Raw genomic sequence first — 17,336 nt, forward strand, 5'->3', positions numbered from 1 at the left:
TGATTTCTGGCTTTGGTCCAGGGCACATGTGAAAGGCAACCAATCAATGTGTCTCTCTCACATCACTGTCTCTCTCTCTCTTTCTCTCCCTCCCTCTTTCTTTCCCTCCCTTTCACTCTCTAAACATCAATGGGAAAATATCTTTGGGTAAGGATCAACAACAACAACACAAAATGACACATAGTGCTATGAAAGACTCTCTACAGAGCCATTAATTGGATTAACATTTCTACGGAAACGCTCAGAATATATGAAACTCATTTTTACTTTAATCATTTTTAAATATCTGGAAATATATGAAGGACATCAAATTCTTGAAATAACAACAAAGGTTATTATATAGACGAACATAGAATTTTATAAATGAATTAGGCAAATATCTTAGAGGTAAAAAGAAAAAATCTGACTTAGCACACTCAAAATATTTTGTCCGACAAGGAGAAGATACAGTTGAAGATACAATTATGAAATGGGAAGGCAACATTGAGAAAATTTTGTAGGGTGCAATACAAAGAGTCTGGAATTAGAAAATTAAAATACATGAAGAACAGAAAGAGAAAGACCAATGGATATTGTGAGATTCAGGAGGAAAGAAGTGGGATGATGTCTGCGACAGTCCTAGAAGCCAGTGGTTGGGTATCTTGTCAAGAAGCAGAGAGAACAGGCAGTGCCAGGTGCGTGAACATATAAATAAAATGTGTGTCTTGATATTTATGGCATGTGGAGGAAATTGATGAGAGCTCACTTTAAAACACAAAAATAAGTGAGGATAAAAAGCTATATGTGTAGCCCTGGCTGGTTTGGCTCAGTGGTTAGAGCGTTGGCCCGCGGTCCAGAGAGACCCGGGTTCGGTTCCCACTAAGAGTACGTACCTCAGTTGCAGTTTGTCCCCGGCCCCGGTTGAGGTTGTGCGGGAGGCAGCCACTCGATGTGTCTCTCTCACATCGATATTTCTCTCTCTTTCTCTCTCTTCTTCTCTCTCCCTCCCACTATATCTGAACAAAAATGGAAAAGTGGCCTCAGGTGAGGATTAAAAAGAAAAGCTATATGTGTATATGGTTTCTACATTTCCAGTGAAGAGGTAAATTACTAAATTATGATGTCGTTAGGTATGTATGATAATACAGTGTATCTAGAATAGCCACTTAAACAGCATTCAAAGATATATAGTTAACACACCAATAATAAAATTTAAATGAAATGTTAAAAATATAGTTTAAAGATAAGGAAAAGCAGGAGAGGGAAAAATAAGAACAAATAATAAAGGGATAAACAGGAAAAAATAAGACAAAGTGGTAAATGTAAATAACAATCTTATCCGTGGCTACATTATATCTAAAGGGTCTAAACACAATTAAAAAACAGAGATTGTAAGATTGGCTTATATTTTAAAAAATCAAACAAAACCCTACCTACTATATGCAGTCTATAAGAAATTCACTTGAACTCTAATGATGTAAAGGAGTTAAAAGTAGAAGAATGGCCCTGGTTGGTGTAGTTCAGTTGGTTGGAGTGTCATCCCATATGCCAGTGAGTTTGGGGTTCAATTCCCAGTCAGGGCACATACCTAGGTTACAGTTACAGGTTTGATCCCCAATCTCGGGGCATGTACAGAAGGCAACCAGTCAGTGTTCTCTCACATTAAAGTTTCTCTCTCTCTCTCCAAATATATGTGTGCGTGTATATATGTATTCTCTCTCTCTCTCTCTCTCTCTCTCTTTCTCTCTCTCTCTCTCTCTCTCTCTCTCTCTCTCTCTCTTCTCCTCTGTCTTTAAAATCATTAGGTGAAAAAGAAAATAGTAAAAGAGTGAACCATGTGACTGAATCTTGAAAACATCTTGCTAAGTGAAATAAGCCAGACACAAAAGATCACCTGTTGTCGGGCTCCATTCATATGAACTGCACAGAATATGCAAATCCCTAGAAACAGGAAGCAGAATAAAGATGACCCAAAGCTGGTTATAAGGGGGCATGAAAGAGATTGTTTAATGGGTTCAGCATCTCTGTTTGAGATGATGAAAATGTTCTGCTGATCACCGCCTAGCATGGAGTATGTATTTAATGCCACTGCATCGAGGTTAAAAAGTAAATTTTATGTTATGTATATCTTACCCCATTCACAAACTAGAAAGATGATACGTGTGCCATACAAACACTAACCACAAGAAACATTAACTTTTCTGACTTGTTTCACTTAGCATGCTCTTCATCCACGTTGTCACAAATGGCAGTGTTTCATCTTTAAGTGGCCGAGTTTGTGTCCAATAGCTGCTGTCACAAATCAACACAAACCTAGTGGCTTAAACCAATACAAATTGATTATTTCACAATGTTGGGGCGTGGGGGGAGGAGTCAAAATCAGGCTCTTTGGTATAAAGTCAAAGAATACGGAGACATTCACTACTTCATCTTAGTCCAGAATCAGAAATCAGAAATACATTTGATTGCTATATTTATACTGACCCTGTATCTGGTGATACTGGGAAACTCCTTTTAATTTGAGTAACACATCTTTATATTACATTGACTTTTCCATGCAACCCACTGTTGAATCTCTGAAGAATACGTTATTATTCTTATCCATTTCGTGCTTATCATTTTGTATTATTTATTTGGTTGGTACCTCCAGTGTGTCATAAGGACAATACTTGGCTCATTCCCGATCACAGAGGGCAGGACTTCAAGGTCTCCACTTTAAGAATGATATCTAGTGTTGATTGCTAAACATGCCTTTATAAATTAGGAAATTTCCTTTCAGTTTGATGAGTTTGTATTTTCATTGTGAATTGCTGGTACATTTCTCCAAAATCTTTATCTGCCTCTGTTGAGATGAGACTTTTTTTACTCATTCTCTTAATGGGTTGGATTATATTGTTGTTGTTTTTTATAATTAAATTTGTTGGGGTGCCCTGGCCAGTTTGGCTCAGCGGTTAGAGCATCAACCTGCGGTCCAGAGAGATCCGGGTTCACTTCCTGCTGGGGGCGTGTACCTCAGTTGCAGTTTGTCCCCAGCCCTGGTTGGTCCTGAGGGTGGCAGCCACTCAATGTGTCCCTTTCATGTCGATGTCTCTCTCTCCCTCCCACTCTATCTGAGCAAAAAATGGAAAAATGTCCTCGGGTGAGGATAAAAAAAAATAAATAAATAAATAAATAAATAAATAAATAAATAAATAAAATGTATTGGTGTAACATTGGTTAATAAGATTATATACGTTTCAGGTGTACAATTCTATGGTACATCACCTGTATATTACACTGTGAATTTTTTAAACATTTTAAACTTCTCTACCCTTTCCCCCCCAAAATAACAGTGTAGTCATATGTTGTCCTTTCTCTACATCACTGAATCTATTTTTTCTTTATTGATTTTAGAGAAAGAGAAAGGGAGAGGGAGAGAGAGATAGAAACATCAATGAGAGAGAATATTGATTGGCCACCTCCTGCCTGCCCCCCACTGGGGATTTGGCCCACAACCTGGGCATGTACCCTGACGGGGAATCTAACAGGCGACCTCTTGGTGCATGGGTCCACGCTCAACCACTGAGCCATACCGGCTGGGCTATGTCACTGAATTTTATTTGTGAATATGTTTAGTGGTTTGCATCCAAGTTCATGGAAAAGATCTCCCTGTGGTTTTCCATTTTTGTAATCTCCTTGACAGGGTTTGGAGTCAATCTTTTTCTAGGCTGATAAAGTGTGCTGAGGTGTGCTCTTCTTCTTTTTTAAATTTATTTTAATTCTTGAAAGTATTATGGATGTCCTCCCATTGACCCCCTCCACCCCACTCCTGCCCTACCCTCCAGGCCTTCACTGCATTATTGTTATGTCCATGGGTTATACATACATGTATATAAGTCCTTTGGTTAATCTTTTCTTATCCCCTTCCTTCCCTGTGAGATTTATCATGCTGCTTCTTTTTCTGCTTTCATAAAATATTGGTATAAGTTTGGTGTGTGTGCATGTGTGTGTGTGTGTGTGTGTGTGTGTGTGTGTGTAAATGTATAAACATTTAGAAAAAAGTCACCAACGAAGCCTTCTGAACTGATACATTTTTATGTTGCAAAATAATGACCACCACAGCATTAGCTAATACCTCTCTCTCCTGTTACAGAATTTCCCTTTCTTTTTGAGGTGAGAACATTTAAGACCTACTCTTTTAGCAACACTCAAAAATGTGATACAATAGTGTCAGCTATAATTATCATGCTGTACATTAGATCTCAAAATTTGTCAATCTTGTAACTGGAAGTTTGTACCTTGTAACCAATAACTCCACATTTCTCCCTCCCCCAACTGCTGGTAACTGACTCTCCTCTTGTTTCTATCTTTGTTACTTCCTTATATTACACAGTGTTCCAATGTAGTAGAACGTTCACTGCAAAGTCAATGTATTTAATGTGTACATAAGGTGATACAGTTTTCTATTAATTCTTATGTCTATTTAGTAAATTGTGCATTTAATGGTGTCCATTTTAACTACACTGTCCAATACATTGGCATCAAATTGTTTGTTTTATTAATCAGAGAGAGAGAGAGAGATTGATTGATTGCTCCACTTATTTATACACTCATTGGTTAATTCTTGTATGTGCCCTGACCAGGGACAGAACCTGCAACCTTGGTATTTTGGGATGACAGTCTAACTAACTGAGCAACCCAGCCGGGGCCCGGCATCAGTTTATAATGCTATGGTATCTATTTAAAGTCTGTAGGCCTTGTGATTCTGTCTTGATAGTGGTCATGTGTGTCTTCTCTCCTTTTCCTTTGTCCACTGTGGCTAAGATTTATAAGTGTGATTAAAGTTTTCAAGAATAAATATTTTTTTTGGCTTTGTTGCTTTTTCTCTATTTTTGTTTGTCCTCCTTGGTAATTACTCATTATTATACCCCTCTTTCTAGAACAATTTGCTATTCTTTTCCCAAATTCTTGAGGCAACAAACTAGGTCCTTGATCCTATAGGCTTTCTTTTTCTAATATATTCACTCATGCTTCTTCATTTTCTTATTTCATTCATTTGGTGCATAATATTTACATTATCATTCGTTTAAAGCAGTCTCTCACTTCCTGTCCATAATCAATTCACACATTGGTTATTGAAAAGTCTGTTGTTTTGACTTCTCAGTGTAGAGATATTAGTTATCTGTGATTACAGAATCAGGTGACTCTCAGAGGGTCCCAGGACATGCAGAAGGTCCATGTCAGGTCTCCAGAATGACTGGGGCCACTAGCTGAGTAGCCATGGGGGAAGCTCCCATACCTTCTGTGGTCCCTGCAGGCCCCCTCCCTGGAGTGGGCAGTCTGGGTCCATCCTGGGCTGGTGGATGGCCAGAGTAGCACACACGCTGGACTCATCTGAGGGCTCCTCTGATGAAATTAAGTTGGTATTGTCTTCTATCTGAGGGCCAAGAGGTTCAGTTGGGCATAGGTCACATCCTGGGGGGCATCAGATGCAGCAGGCTGGAGTAGGGAGAGAGAGGGGGATGAAACATGGTTCATGCTGGAGAATCCCAGGAGTCTGAAGAGGACGAGACCCACCTGAGTGACCTTTTCTGCTTGCCTGCCCTTCATGTCCAGAAATACCCCCAACAGGGAGGAAGGAGAGGTGCCCATTCCCTGCCCGAGTCTTGATTTTGGGTGGTTCAACTGGGCGTATGTCACTCCCTGGGGGTCTTCATCATGCCTGTTCTGTGGAGAGAGACAGTGAGACAGAAACAGCATCTCCTGGTTCTACTGTTGAAACCCTCCTGTCAGGATGCCAGAGTGAGGATTTATGTTAGATCAGATTAGGTTCTTCTCCGGATGGAATCTATAGGGATTTCGTAAGCCTTGGGGCATCTGGATGCTTCTGTGGTTCCGACTCATCCCAACATGCTTTCTCTCACTCACTTAGCTCCAGCCTCGTGGCCCATCTTTTTGAAGGAGTGTGTCCTGCCTCAGGACCTTTGCACCTGCTCTTTTCTCTGCTCGGCCCATCCACATGCCGTCTACCCCCTCCTCTTGCTTTATTTTCCTTCACAGCACTCTGCTCTCTAGGACACTGTCACTTGTTTGCATACGGTCCCCCTCACCCACAGGTGAGCTTGAGGGGTGTGGAAACAGTGTCGCTCAGGGCTGCACCGCGGCACCTATATGGAGGTGTGAACAGTGGGCTCCCCGTCACATCTGATGAGGGAATAAATGAGAGGATCTTGGGGACCTGTGGGGGATTCACTTATTCATTCATGCATCTTCCTGAGACCTGGGGCTGCACAGGGTCAGACAGAGGACGAGGAGTCAGCAAAGGGGACCACAGAGGAGGGGTCATGAGGTCACAAGGAAACCAGGAGGAGTGAGTCACAGCAGGATGACCTGGGTGCCCAGAAACAGAGGTCAGTGTGGACACTGCTGAGAACCAGGTGATGAGAGGACTGAAAAGTGTCCATTGGATTAAACTGGGCAACATGAGCTCCTTGGTGCCTGGACAGAAGCAGGGTCTCACCTGAGAGTCCAGCTCCACGCTCTCCCCAGGCTGTGGGTCCTTCATGGCAGCATCTGCTGGGGCAGAATGGGGTGTGTCTCCTGGCAGGGTCCCCAAGATCTCAAGGCTGTAGACCCCACCTGCTCCCAGATGGCCCACTAACTAGGGTGAGGTGAGGCACCAGGTCACCCAGGGTGGATTTTAGTCCTTCTCACCTCTGACCCCCACACCCTTCAAACCTATCCCCTCCCCCATTATCTCCTGAAATCCCCGGCCCCCTCCCCCAGGGCAGCTGTCTCTCACACAGGACCTCTTCCTGGGCGTCCACAGCCGGGATGGAGCTGGGGGAGGACACAGGAGTGTTAGGGGCAAAGCTGGGCTACAGGAGGTGGGGTCTGGGGTCTTTGGGGCAGGAACTACCTGATATGCAGTCCTCTGTTTTCGGGCTCTGGGTCTGTGGACCCTGCAGAAGATTAGACATCAGCCCCGTGTGATTCGGTGTAAAGAAGGAAACCTTAACACACACTTCTGCATATGTTTCATATTCCATGAGATTGAAGAACATGAAAGGTTACCATAAATGTATATATGTGTGCCCTGGTCAGTTTGGCTAAGTAGTTAGAGCATTGGCCCTCAGACCAAAAAGTCTCAGGTCCAGGTCCAGTCAAGGGCACCTACCTGAGTTGCAGGTTCCATCCCTGGCTCCCGTAGGGGTCATGCAGGAGGCAACCAATTGATATGTCTCTCACATGATTGCTTCTCTCACATGATTGCTTTCTCTCTCTCTCTCTCTCTCTCTCTCTCTCTCTCTCTCTCTCTCTCCCTCCCTCCTTCCTTTCCTCCCTCCCGCTCTATCTAAAAATCAATGGAAAAATATCCATGGGTGAGGATTAACCAAAAAGAAAAAAAAAATGCATTACATGTGTGCTGACATTGTTTCCTTCTATCTTTTCTGATTTGAGATTCTGGAGACTTATTTTTCTCAGCTGACCTCCATCTTTTATGTTTTCCTGTGTCAGGTGCTCCAAGCTCCCCCTTCTGTGACCCAGGTCACCCCATGGCCTGCTCACCTGACATCCTGTTTTTGCGCTGACATCGGTGTCTGAGGAAGAAGAAGAGGGAGAGCAGCAGAACAAAGGCCAATGAGACCCCGATCAGGACGTACAGGTACCATGGGGGACCTTGGACATGAGTGACGTCATAAATGAGTCAATGATGTCATTTACTGAGCACCTACTGTGTGCGAGGCAGGTGCTGGGGTCTGTCATTCAACCCTCTCCCCTCACACAGTCATGCACCAGGGACTGTGCCCCACCACCCAGGTCACTGAGGTTCAGAGAGGTCAGTCACTTGCCCCAGGTCACCCAGCCTGGACGGGGCAGGGCTGAGACTGGAACCTGGGACTGTGGGTGCCCTGTGCTCTCCTCAGGCTGCCCCAGAGGGACCTCAGCTTCGTGCTCTGGGCTCCTCATCTGCAGGGGCCTGTCCATGTCTCATCTCAGCTGAGGGTCCTTCCTTATTCCCCACCCCCAGCACAGCAGGGACACAGGAGGGGCTGGGGTGTGGGGTGGCCTCTGTGTCTCCCCTGGATCCATCTCCACCCTGCAGATGCCCCCTAGGAAAGTGGGGTGGGCTGGGGCTCTGCCTTCCTGAGCTATGTGGGGCCCCTTATGTCACCTGATCTGACAGCAGCCTGTGAGCAGGAGGGGACCAGGGATGAACAGACATGACCCAACACTCAGGGAAGAGAAGGGACCACCTGACCCCCCGCAGGAGCAGCAGAGCTGGGAACTGAACCAGGTCTGACTCCAGCCCTCTCTCCTCTGAGCTGAGCCTGGGCTGAGGGAAAGGACCTGGATGCCCCAGACCCTGGTCCTGCCTGCCCCTCCCTGTGCATGTCATCATCACTGCTGCAGAGGGGACAGTCCCCACACCACATCCTGGGTGTCCCTGTGAGGCCCCCTCCCCCAGGAGGTCAGAACCAGAACTAAAAGGAAATCTAAGCTCTGGGCCATGAATCTCTCCTTTTACACTTGGGGATCCTGTGGCCCAGACAGGGGAAGGGTGCGTCCAAGTCAGTGTCTGCAGAGGGGCCTGAACCCCTCATGACTCAGCCCCTGTCCCCCATGGACACACCCACCACCTCCCTAAGGAGATTGTCACTTACCCCAATGTGGGTCTGAGTCTGTTGGGGAAGGGACCACATCCTCAGAGCTTCCTGGGGATCAGACGTGGGGTGATGAGCTGGGCCTGCCTTCTCCCAGCCTAAGCCTGGCTGTGCCCCCCCAGTTTGGGCCCCAGCATCTCCCTCTGCCATGACTTTTCCACATGTCATCTGCTAACCTCAAAGTCCCTGGAGCCCCGTGGCTCCCCTGAAATCTCTCCCCGACTCCCAGCCCTCCTGGGACACAGGACTGTCCGAGAGTTTCTGAGGGGACACTAGATCCGCTGTGACACGGAACTGCCCTGTGCTACCTCTGAGCAGAATTCAGAGGGACTCACCAGGTATGGAGAAGGGGGACCCTCTGGGTGAGGGGATAGGACCCTGAGAGGGCCCTGGGAGGGAGAAGAAAAGTGGGTGAGGGTTGGGTTGATGCTGGGGTCCCCACCTCACCCAGACTCGTCCTACATCTGCCATGTGGTCCTGCTAAAAATCCTACCCTTGGCCTACCTACTGCCTTCCCAGCCCGGGTGAGGGGGACGTGAACAGGAAAAGGAGGGTCTCTGAGGGGCAGATGTCCTCTGGGTGACCACCCCTAGAGCCCTCCCTCCCTCCCTTTCAGCTCCTCTTTCTTCTGGGGACAGACCCTGAGCCGACAGCACAGAAAGACAGGGCCAGGGGCCCCTCACCTGAGACCCGCAGCTCCAGGGGCTCACTGGGGTATGACAGCAGGTAGGGGTAGGTGCTGACTGAGCTATAGCACCTGTAGGTGCCCCTGTGAGCGGAGGTCACAGGACTCATGGAGAACTCTGCCTGGTACTGCTGAGCTCGGTGCTCTGAGGGAAGACGCAGGGGGGGATCGGCTGCCCCCTCCTTGGACAGAAGGAAAGTGTCCTTCGGGTACTGTGACTGACACAGCAGGGTCACGTTCTCTCCTGAGGTCACCGTGGTGCCCGGCTGCACCGAGAGGGCGGGTCTGTCAGAGAGCTGTCCTAGAGAGAGGGAGGGTGGGTGAGGGGCTGCCTGCCACCTTGTACTGACCTGAGGGTCACCAGGCCTCTCTCTGAGGACCCTCCTGTCTGTCTTTGTTCTCTCTGAGTCTCCCCTCTCCCCTCACACCCCGTCTCTCTGTCTCTCCCTCCCTGGGCCCTGCACTTTCATTCTGACCATGACCACCTGCGACCCCGCAGCAGGGTCTGTGCAGAGTCTGGTCCCTGAATGAACCCCTGACTCCTCACCTGCCACCAGGATGTCCAGGGGTTCACTGGGGGCCGACCACTCGGAGGAGAGGTTGTGTCCACCGTAGCATCTGTACCGGCCCCCGTGGGAGGTGCGCACAGTGTCCAGGGGGAAGTCGGCCTGAGAGAGCCCAGCCTGGGGCTGCAGGACAAGGCTCTGTGTGGGGTCCAGATCCTCCTCCTTGGACAGAGCGAATCTGTCATAGCCGACATCAGAGCCACACTGGAGGGTCAGGCTCTGTCCATAGGTCACGATGGGGCCCTGCTGGGCCAGGAGGTAGGGCTTCCCAGACACACCTGAGAGACCAGAGTTGAGTACAGGGCTGCTCCTCCCATAACCCCTTCTCCTGGCCTGGCCCTGGTCTCACTCTCTTTCTGGGTCTCTGCCCCAGGAGCCCCTGTGCTCCCCTAACCCCACCTCTCACATGGGGCTCCCCTCCCAGCAAGGATCCCAATACCCTGTCTGGTGCCTCAATCCATGGAAGGGACAATAATGGACTCACCTGAGACCAGAAGCTCCAGGGGGTCACTGGGGTGTGACCACACCTGGGGGCTGTTCCTGTAACAGACATAGCATCTGAAAGTCCACCTGTGGCTGGGAGTCACGGGACCCACAGGGAACAGGGCCTGGAACTGTCCTGTGGTGTGCCGTTTTGAGTCCAGGGTCCAGGAGAGCCTGTGTTCTCCTTCCTTAGTCAGAATGAAACTGTTATATTGCTGCCATGAGCCACACTGGAGGGTCACGTTCCCTCCTGAGGTCACGACAGGGCTGGGCAGGGCTGAGAGGCTCGGTTTGCTGTAGGATCCTAGGAGGGAAGGAGACAGGATATTAAACGGGGTTCACACCTCCCTCGTGTCCCCCAGGGCTGGGCTGAGAGACAGGAGACACCCTTGAGAGCAGCCCTTCCTAGGGCAGAGGCTGAAGCTGAGACCCCTGAGTGTCCCCTCACCTGTCACCACCAGCTCCAGGGGGTCACTGGTCTCTGACCAGCCAGAGGTGCTGTAGTAGGCACAGGTATATATCCCTGCATGTAGATCTGTCATGTATGTGATGGAGAACTTGGCCTTGTCACCGGGCTCCTGTGGGTTCTGTTTATCCCAGAGCTCCAATAATACAGACTTATAAAGATGAAACTCCTTGACCCCCAGGGTGGCCTGACACCAGATGGTCACAGGTCTCCCCCAGGGGATCACAGAGCCTGGCTCCGCCCAGAGGGTCGGTTTCAGGAGAGTCCCTGGAAGGAAACCAGAGGCTGGGTCAGAAGACATCCCCACCCCCAGTTCCAGCTCTCAGCCCCAAACCTCCCACACGTCCACATCCATTAACCAAGAACTACAGTTCTTCACCCCAGCTGCCCCGGGTGCGGCCCCGTGTCCCCAGTGACGAGTGGACCGGGGACAAGGGGACACTCACCTGCCTGCACTGGGGTCCTCAGGCCCACACTCAGTCCTGGAAGAGAGTTTGTGTGAGAAATTTGGCCTGAATGTGGAGCACAATCTTCTTCCCCAAAAGTCTCCCAAGCCCTGGGGTCCCTCCCAGACCAGGGCCTGAGAGTGGGGTGGGGTCCCTCCCAGACCAGGGCCTGAGAGTGGGGTGGGGTCCCTCCCAGACCAGGGCCTGAGGGTGGGGTGGGGTCCCTCCCAGACCAGGGCCTGAGAGTGGGGTGGGGTCCCTCCCAGACCAGGGCCTGAGGGTGGGGTGGGGTCCCTCCCAGACCAGGGCTCCCCCTCCCCTCCGCACATCTCACCGAGCCAGACCAGGGCTGTGAAGGTGCTGGTCATTACGTCTCCTCTCTGTTCCTGGCTGTGCAGATGGAGGGGACTGCAGTGCCCTCCAGAGAGACAGACACAGAGGGTGTGGCCATCAGACACTGGCCCTCCCCGTCATGGGGTGGTGACGTCAGCAACCCCACAAAAGGGAACAGGCCCTCCCTGGGAGCCTGCCTCTCACTTCCTCAGTGCTGAGGCTGAAGCAGGCACCAGCCTCTGCAAACATCTGTGACTACATCTGGGTCCCCATTTTCCTCATAATCTTCTGTCCCAGTGGTCTGAGCACCTTTTTATCCCAACCGACAGCCCGTATTCCATGAGGGTTTGCAGTGTGCCTGGCCCAGAAATACAACCTGAACCACACAGATTCAAACCCTGAGTTTGCAAATATCAGAGTGAGGAAGGAGAGAGAGAGAGAGAGAGAGAGAGAGAGAGAGAGAGAGAGATCCAGTGTATTGGTTTTCTGTGGCTGCCATAACAAATAAGCACAAGTTATTGGGTTAAAGCAACACAGATTTATCATCTTACCCTCTGGACATCAGAATTCATTTCCCTGTCTGTAAGCTTCGCACACTGCTGGTGTCCTGCACCTCACCATCCTCTTCCATCTCCGCAGTCAGGGTTACATTACTCTGTCTGTTTGTCACACCTCTTTGTCTCTGTCCCCCTGCCTCCGTTTTTCCCTCCTAAGGACTTCGTGATGACATGGAGCCCCCCTGGGTCCCCCAGGGTCAAGGCCCATCTCAACAACCTGAACCTAATCACACCTGCAAAGTCCATGTGAGGCTGTTACTCGGCAGGGATTGGCCCAGAGCAGGTCTGCCTCCGGCTGGCCGGTAGTGTTTGGGTTCCTGACTTGGTGCAGGAAAGATTTCACAACGCAAGTCCCGGTGATTTTGAGAGTGTTTATGACAGCTGGGGACTGTGAGGCAAAGGAAGGGCATTAAGTACAAGAAGTAACAGGAGAGCCAAGTGGTGCTCTGCTCTGACTGCCTAGAAAAGTTATGAGACTTGGCTGGTGTGGCTCAGTGGTTGAGCAGGGACCCAGGCACCAAGAGGTCACCAGTTGGATTCCCAGGCAGGGCACATGCCCAGGTGGGGGGCCCGATCCCCAGTGGGGGCATGCAGGAGGCGGCCGACCGATGTCCTCTCTCATGGATGTTTCTATCTCTCTGTCCCTCTCCCTTACTCTTCTCTAAAATCAGTAACAACAACAAAAATTTTTTAAAGAAAAGTTGTAAGAGAAAAGGGAGGGAGCCAAGTCTGCTTTCGCTCACTGGGAAGTCAGGGAAAGGGGAGCCTTGGAGACGGGATCAAGGGTTAGCCTGGGAGGAGCTGCTGCTGCCCACTACCCCCTGGTTGCAAGTCTTGTGGGGACCCTTAGAATGTAGGAGGAAGTGAAAAGTTCATGCCCAAGAAAAGGCATGGGAGCGCTCCAGAGAGTGTGTGGAATTGAAAGCCCTGTCTTCTCCTTGTTGAATCATCAGCCCTTTTCACTCTGTGCTCCAGCTCACGAAAGACAATAGGTGGAAATTTACACGACAAGTCAATACACTGAGGGATTAACAGTTGCTTAATTGATCACCAGTGCTTAACCTAAGAATAGTTAGTAATAAACACTAGATTGATCACACACCAAGGAGAAGACTAATGAGGGTAATACATTATTTAGAGTCAACCATTGATTATTGATTACTTTGTTACCAAGCCTTAATTTTCTGAATAAATAAGAAATTAATGATACACCAAGGAGAAGATCAATTAAGGAGGATTTTAAAATGAAATTCAGGGTTTAATTTATTTTATTTATTTTTTCACGTTCATTTAAATTTTATTTTTGTTACAGCTGTTTTTCTTTTCTTACCCCATTGACACCCTCCTCCCAATCCCCCCAACCCTGTCCCTGGCTTTGTTGTCCATGTCCATTGGTTATGCGTACATGCATATAAGCTCTGTGGTTTATCTCTTCCCTCCCCCCACCATCCCCTCAGGGTTTATTTTAAAAGTATGAAACAATGATAACAAAAATACGATTCACTTTTTTTCCCCATAGAATAAGGCAGAGGAGGGCAGTGGGTTTCAGTGATGTTTCTGCCTCACGGAGGCTGTGCCGAGAGATGTGAGGAGAGGGCCCTGAAGGTCATGCTTACTGAAAGGATGTCGTGGGTGTGCATCCATCACCCCTTGTGCATGTTTCAACACCGACCTTTTAAAGGAAGCAAAACAGCTATTTCACCACACGCCAACCTCTGTTGTGGTCCCAAAAGAAGATGTGTGGCTTCTCCTTTTTCAGAAAACAAGTTCCGCCTGTCATGAAGCCCCCATTCTAGATACTGTCCTAACACACCATGGAGAGAATGGTAGGTTCTCAGCTCACGGTCAGAAGATGAATGGTCTCTTCCCAAGGCTTTTGATCTTCCCACACGACAATGGTTGTGTTCGTCTCCAAATCTTCCCAGATAGCATTGGATTCATTAAGGATTCTTCAAGCAAGTGCATGAATGAAGACCTTGGGTTCCTGTTCTGATCACTGTGGGTCATAGAAGGGTTGATGACATGACCAAGGGCTGATGGACAAGGGAAGAGCCTCGTGAGAAAAAAGCTATGACTGATGCAAACAAAGAGGTTTATCCAATGGCAACTCATGGTCAGATTCAGATTAGGCACTTTGGGGTGCAATTCCACGGAAGCAATTTTGTCCTTCATTTTCTTTTTCTTTGAACACTATTTTTTATTTATAAGCTACATCTTTTTGTTTATTTCTTTTTATTTATGGTTTTTTTTTTCAGTATGTTATGGCTCTTTACTTTTATTTTTCATTACAGTTTACAGTCCAGTGACTATTTTGTAACTACCCATTTGTATTTCTTAATCCCTTCACCTTATTCACCCAGCCCTTCAACTCCTCCCCCCACCTGGCAAGCATCAGTTTGTTCTTTGTATCCATGAGTTTATTTCTGTTTTGTTTGTTCCTTTATTTTGTTCTATAGATTCCACTTGTCAGAGAAACCTGAAACTCTAGTTTGAAACAATTTATGCACCCCTGTGTTCAGTGCAGGTTATTTACAATAGCCAAGACATGGAAACAATCCAACTGTCCATCAACAGATGAGTGGATTACAAAACCTGTGGTACATATATACAATGGAATATTACTTAGTCATCAAAAAGAATGAAATGATACCGTTTACAGCAGCATGAGTGGACCAGGAAGGTATTGTGCTACATGAAATAAGTCACTCACAGAAAGACATTAAATAGCATACGATTCAACTTATATGTGGAATCTAAAAAACAAAATAAGCAAACAAAATTGAAACAGACTTTTATAGATACAGAGAAGACTGATATTTGCTAGAGAAGAGGTTGGAGGACTGGGTGAATAAGCTGAAGGGATTAAAATGTACAGACTGGTAGTGACAAAATAGTCACAGGGATGTAAATTACAGCATAAGGAATACAGTCAATAATATTACAATGATATGTATCGTGCCAGGTGGGTACTGGAAATATCAGGGAGAACACTGATATGAATATCTAACCATTCTATTCTATACACCTAAAATGAATACCAAATAATATTGAATATAAACTGTAATCTAAAAATAAAATTTAATGTTGGTGAGATAAATAAACAATTCCACATATAAGTGAAATCATGTGGAATTTGTCTTTCTATGACTTGCTTCACTTAGCCTGATATCCTCTAGGTCCATCCATATTGTTGCAAATGGTAAGATTTCATTCTTTTCTATGGCTGATGGTATGTGTTCCATAGTATATAAGTACCATAGCTTGTTAAAAAAATCTATGTCCTTAGTTTTTCTTATTGGTAATTTTTGCTTTCATAACTTGGTCCATCTGGCATCTACCAGATTTTTCCACCCTTTGTAACAAACTATTCATTTGTGGACAGATACTTTGAAACTATGTGCGTATCATGTTCCTCATTAAACTTCCACTTACTAATCTTAGCAGCCACTGACTTATTATAGTGAAGCAAATGCCTCCTCTCTGCCCACATGCATTCATTATATAAAGGTAACTTTGTTTCCACTGCCTTTCCATTTCCGTGAATCACAGCTGATACTTCTTCCATGTCTTTCTGCCATTATACACAGAGGCACATAGTCAGTGTTCTTCCAATACTGTTCTTTTCTTCTTTTCTCTACTAGTTTGTTCTTTTCACTTAACAGTACATCCTAAAATGTACTCCATACAAGGATAACTTCTGTTTGCCTTTCATTTCTGCAAACCACTCTGTTTTGATTAGGCAACTGAGTTTGGGTGCTTGGGGCTTCTTCCCCAATATTTCAAGAACACAAATAATGCTTCAATCAGTAATCTTTGGATATGTATTTTCACATTTCCTGGGACAAAAGCATATTTGCATATGGCGTTTTGGTAGATGATGACAATTTCTTCTTCATATGAACAGGAAACTGGAAAGCTTTATTGAGATATAATAAATATATACCAGAATTACATATATATATATATATTTGTTCTCACCCAAGGACACTTTTGCATCTATCCTCACATAGAGTGAAAGGGAGAGAGAGGGGAAGAGAGAGAGAGAGAGACATCGATGTGAGAGAGACACGCCGAGTGGTTGTCACCCATATGACCCCAACCAGGGCCAGGAACAAATGGCAACCGAGGTACGTGCCCTTAGCGGGAACCGAACCCGGGTCTCTCTGGTCTGCGGGCCGACGCTCCAACCACTGAGCCAAACTGACCAGGGCCAGAATTACATTTTTAAAGTCATGTTTATTCCACATTCCTGTATGGGTTACTCACGTACCTATTTTACATTTAGAAGTACGGTTCTAATTTCATCCCCCTGTTCACCCAAGTTCTTCTTTGCCCAATGATTTCATATTTCATCTCTACAATTATGACATTTCCATACTTGAACATATGTCTGAACTTTATATTACATTGATCTTTTCCATTATTATGCTGTAATTTCTGGTTGACGAGTCCTCTCCTGCTTTCATAGCTGAGCTGTTTGATGTTTTCCTAAGTAGCCTTGGAGTTTTTTCCATACAGACTTGAGTAACAACTCGTTTAGGTCTCGGTACACAATGGAGACGGAAGTACTTTTATAAATTAACATGTGGAGAACTGACATTTTTATGACGCTGAGTCATTCAATAACAAGCATCTCTCCTTTAGTTCTCTTCTTGTGCCATTCAGAAATGTTCGAAAGGTGTATGTGTGTGTTTGTAGGTTTTACACAATTCTTAGTACATGTATTCCTTAGAAGTTTGCTTTTGTGTTGTTGACATTCAAGGTGAGGTTGTGATGCAAGGTGAGGTGTGTGTGAAAGCTGTTGGTTCATATAAATTCATTGCATATCAGTGACTTATTTGATTTTGTTTTTTTTAGTATTGAATGACTTTTATCATTGAGTCTCTGGGGATTTACAGTCCACTTCCTTCCCTCTGTGTCCCTCCATCTCCCTTCCTGACATATTGCTCCTGGCCCACAGCCTGTGTTTGGTCAGTTCCCGAGACTTGCACATTCAAACTCTCCCTGGTGCTCAAAGTCTTCAAAAAACGCCCCCATCCTGCCTTCCAGCCCTGTTTTCCATGCAATAGCTTCTCCAGAGTAGAACAGCCACCATGCATGTAGGGGCAGGTTATTGGATTGCCAAAAATTTAGTAAAAAAAAAAAAAAAATGGGTGTAGTCTATAACAAATCTTTT

General features: G+C 46.6%; 3 protein-coding genes across 11 annotated transcripts in view; 1 reads left to right on the top strand and 2 right to left on the bottom strand.

Annotated features, from left to right (window-relative positions):
* Positions 1-17,336, top strand: part of LOC118639337 (leukocyte immunoglobulin-like receptor subfamily A member 2) — a 462,866-nt gene that overhangs the window by 180,987 nt on the left and 264,543 nt on the right. The window lies entirely within an intron of this gene.
* Positions 1-17,336, bottom strand: part of LOC118639329 (leukocyte immunoglobulin-like receptor subfamily A member 6) — a 77,463-nt gene that overhangs the window by 24,079 nt on the left and 36,048 nt on the right. The window lies entirely within an intron of this gene.
* LOC118639324 (leukocyte immunoglobulin-like receptor subfamily A member 6) lies at positions 1,827-12,512 on the bottom strand. Of its 8 annotated transcripts, XR_004961166.1 has the most exons (15): positions 12,155-12,511; positions 11,605-11,678; positions 11,271-11,306; positions 10,807-11,091; positions 10,360-10,662; positions 9,857-10,153; positions 9,308-9,610; positions 8,625-8,675; positions 7,528-7,638; positions 6,878-6,920; positions 6,761-6,798; positions 6,479-6,531; positions 5,536-5,685; positions 5,258-5,457; positions 1,827-2,299 (listed from the first exon to the last, which is right to left on the bottom strand). XR_004961166.1 is itself a non-coding variant. In XM_036275671.1 (14 exons), the coding sequence occupies exons 1-14, from the start codon at positions 12,163-12,165 to the stop codon at positions 5,392-5,394; spliced, it is 1,740 nt and encodes a 579-aa protein (XP_036131564.1). In that variant the 5' UTR covers positions 12,166-12,512; the 3' UTR covers positions 3,838-5,391. The 8 variants fall into 8 exon arrangements, 7 of the variants coding, with proteins under 7 accessions (XP_036131564.1, XP_036131560.1, XP_036131565.1 ...); XM_036275671.1 differs by lacking the exon at positions 1,827-2,299 and having other exon boundaries at positions 3,838-5,457; positions 6,763-6,798; positions 7,528-7,559; positions 12,155-12,512; XM_036275667.1 differs by lacking the exon at positions 1,827-2,299 and having other exon boundaries at positions 3,838-5,457.

The sequence above is a fragment of the Molossus molossus genome, unplaced genomic scaffold, assembly GCF_014108415.1.
Source record: "Molossus molossus isolate mMolMol1 unplaced genomic scaffold, mMolMol1.p scaffold_m16_p_21, whole genome shotgun sequence".
Lineage (NCBI taxonomy): Eukaryota > Metazoa > Chordata > Mammalia > Chiroptera > Molossidae > Molossus > Molossus molossus.

Excerpts from the sequence above, each read along its gene's own strand:
- LOC118639324 (XM_036275666.1), bottom strand. Across the intron at positions 6,799-6,877 it reads AACAGAGGACTGCATATCAG|CTCCATCCCGGCTGTGGACG; the intron begins GTAGTTCCTGCC and ends GTCCTCCCCCAG. Across the intron at positions 6,532-6,760 it reads CGCCCAGGAAGAGGTCCTGT|ATGCTGCCATGAAGGACCCA; the intron begins GTGAGAGACAGC and ends CTGCCCCAGCAG.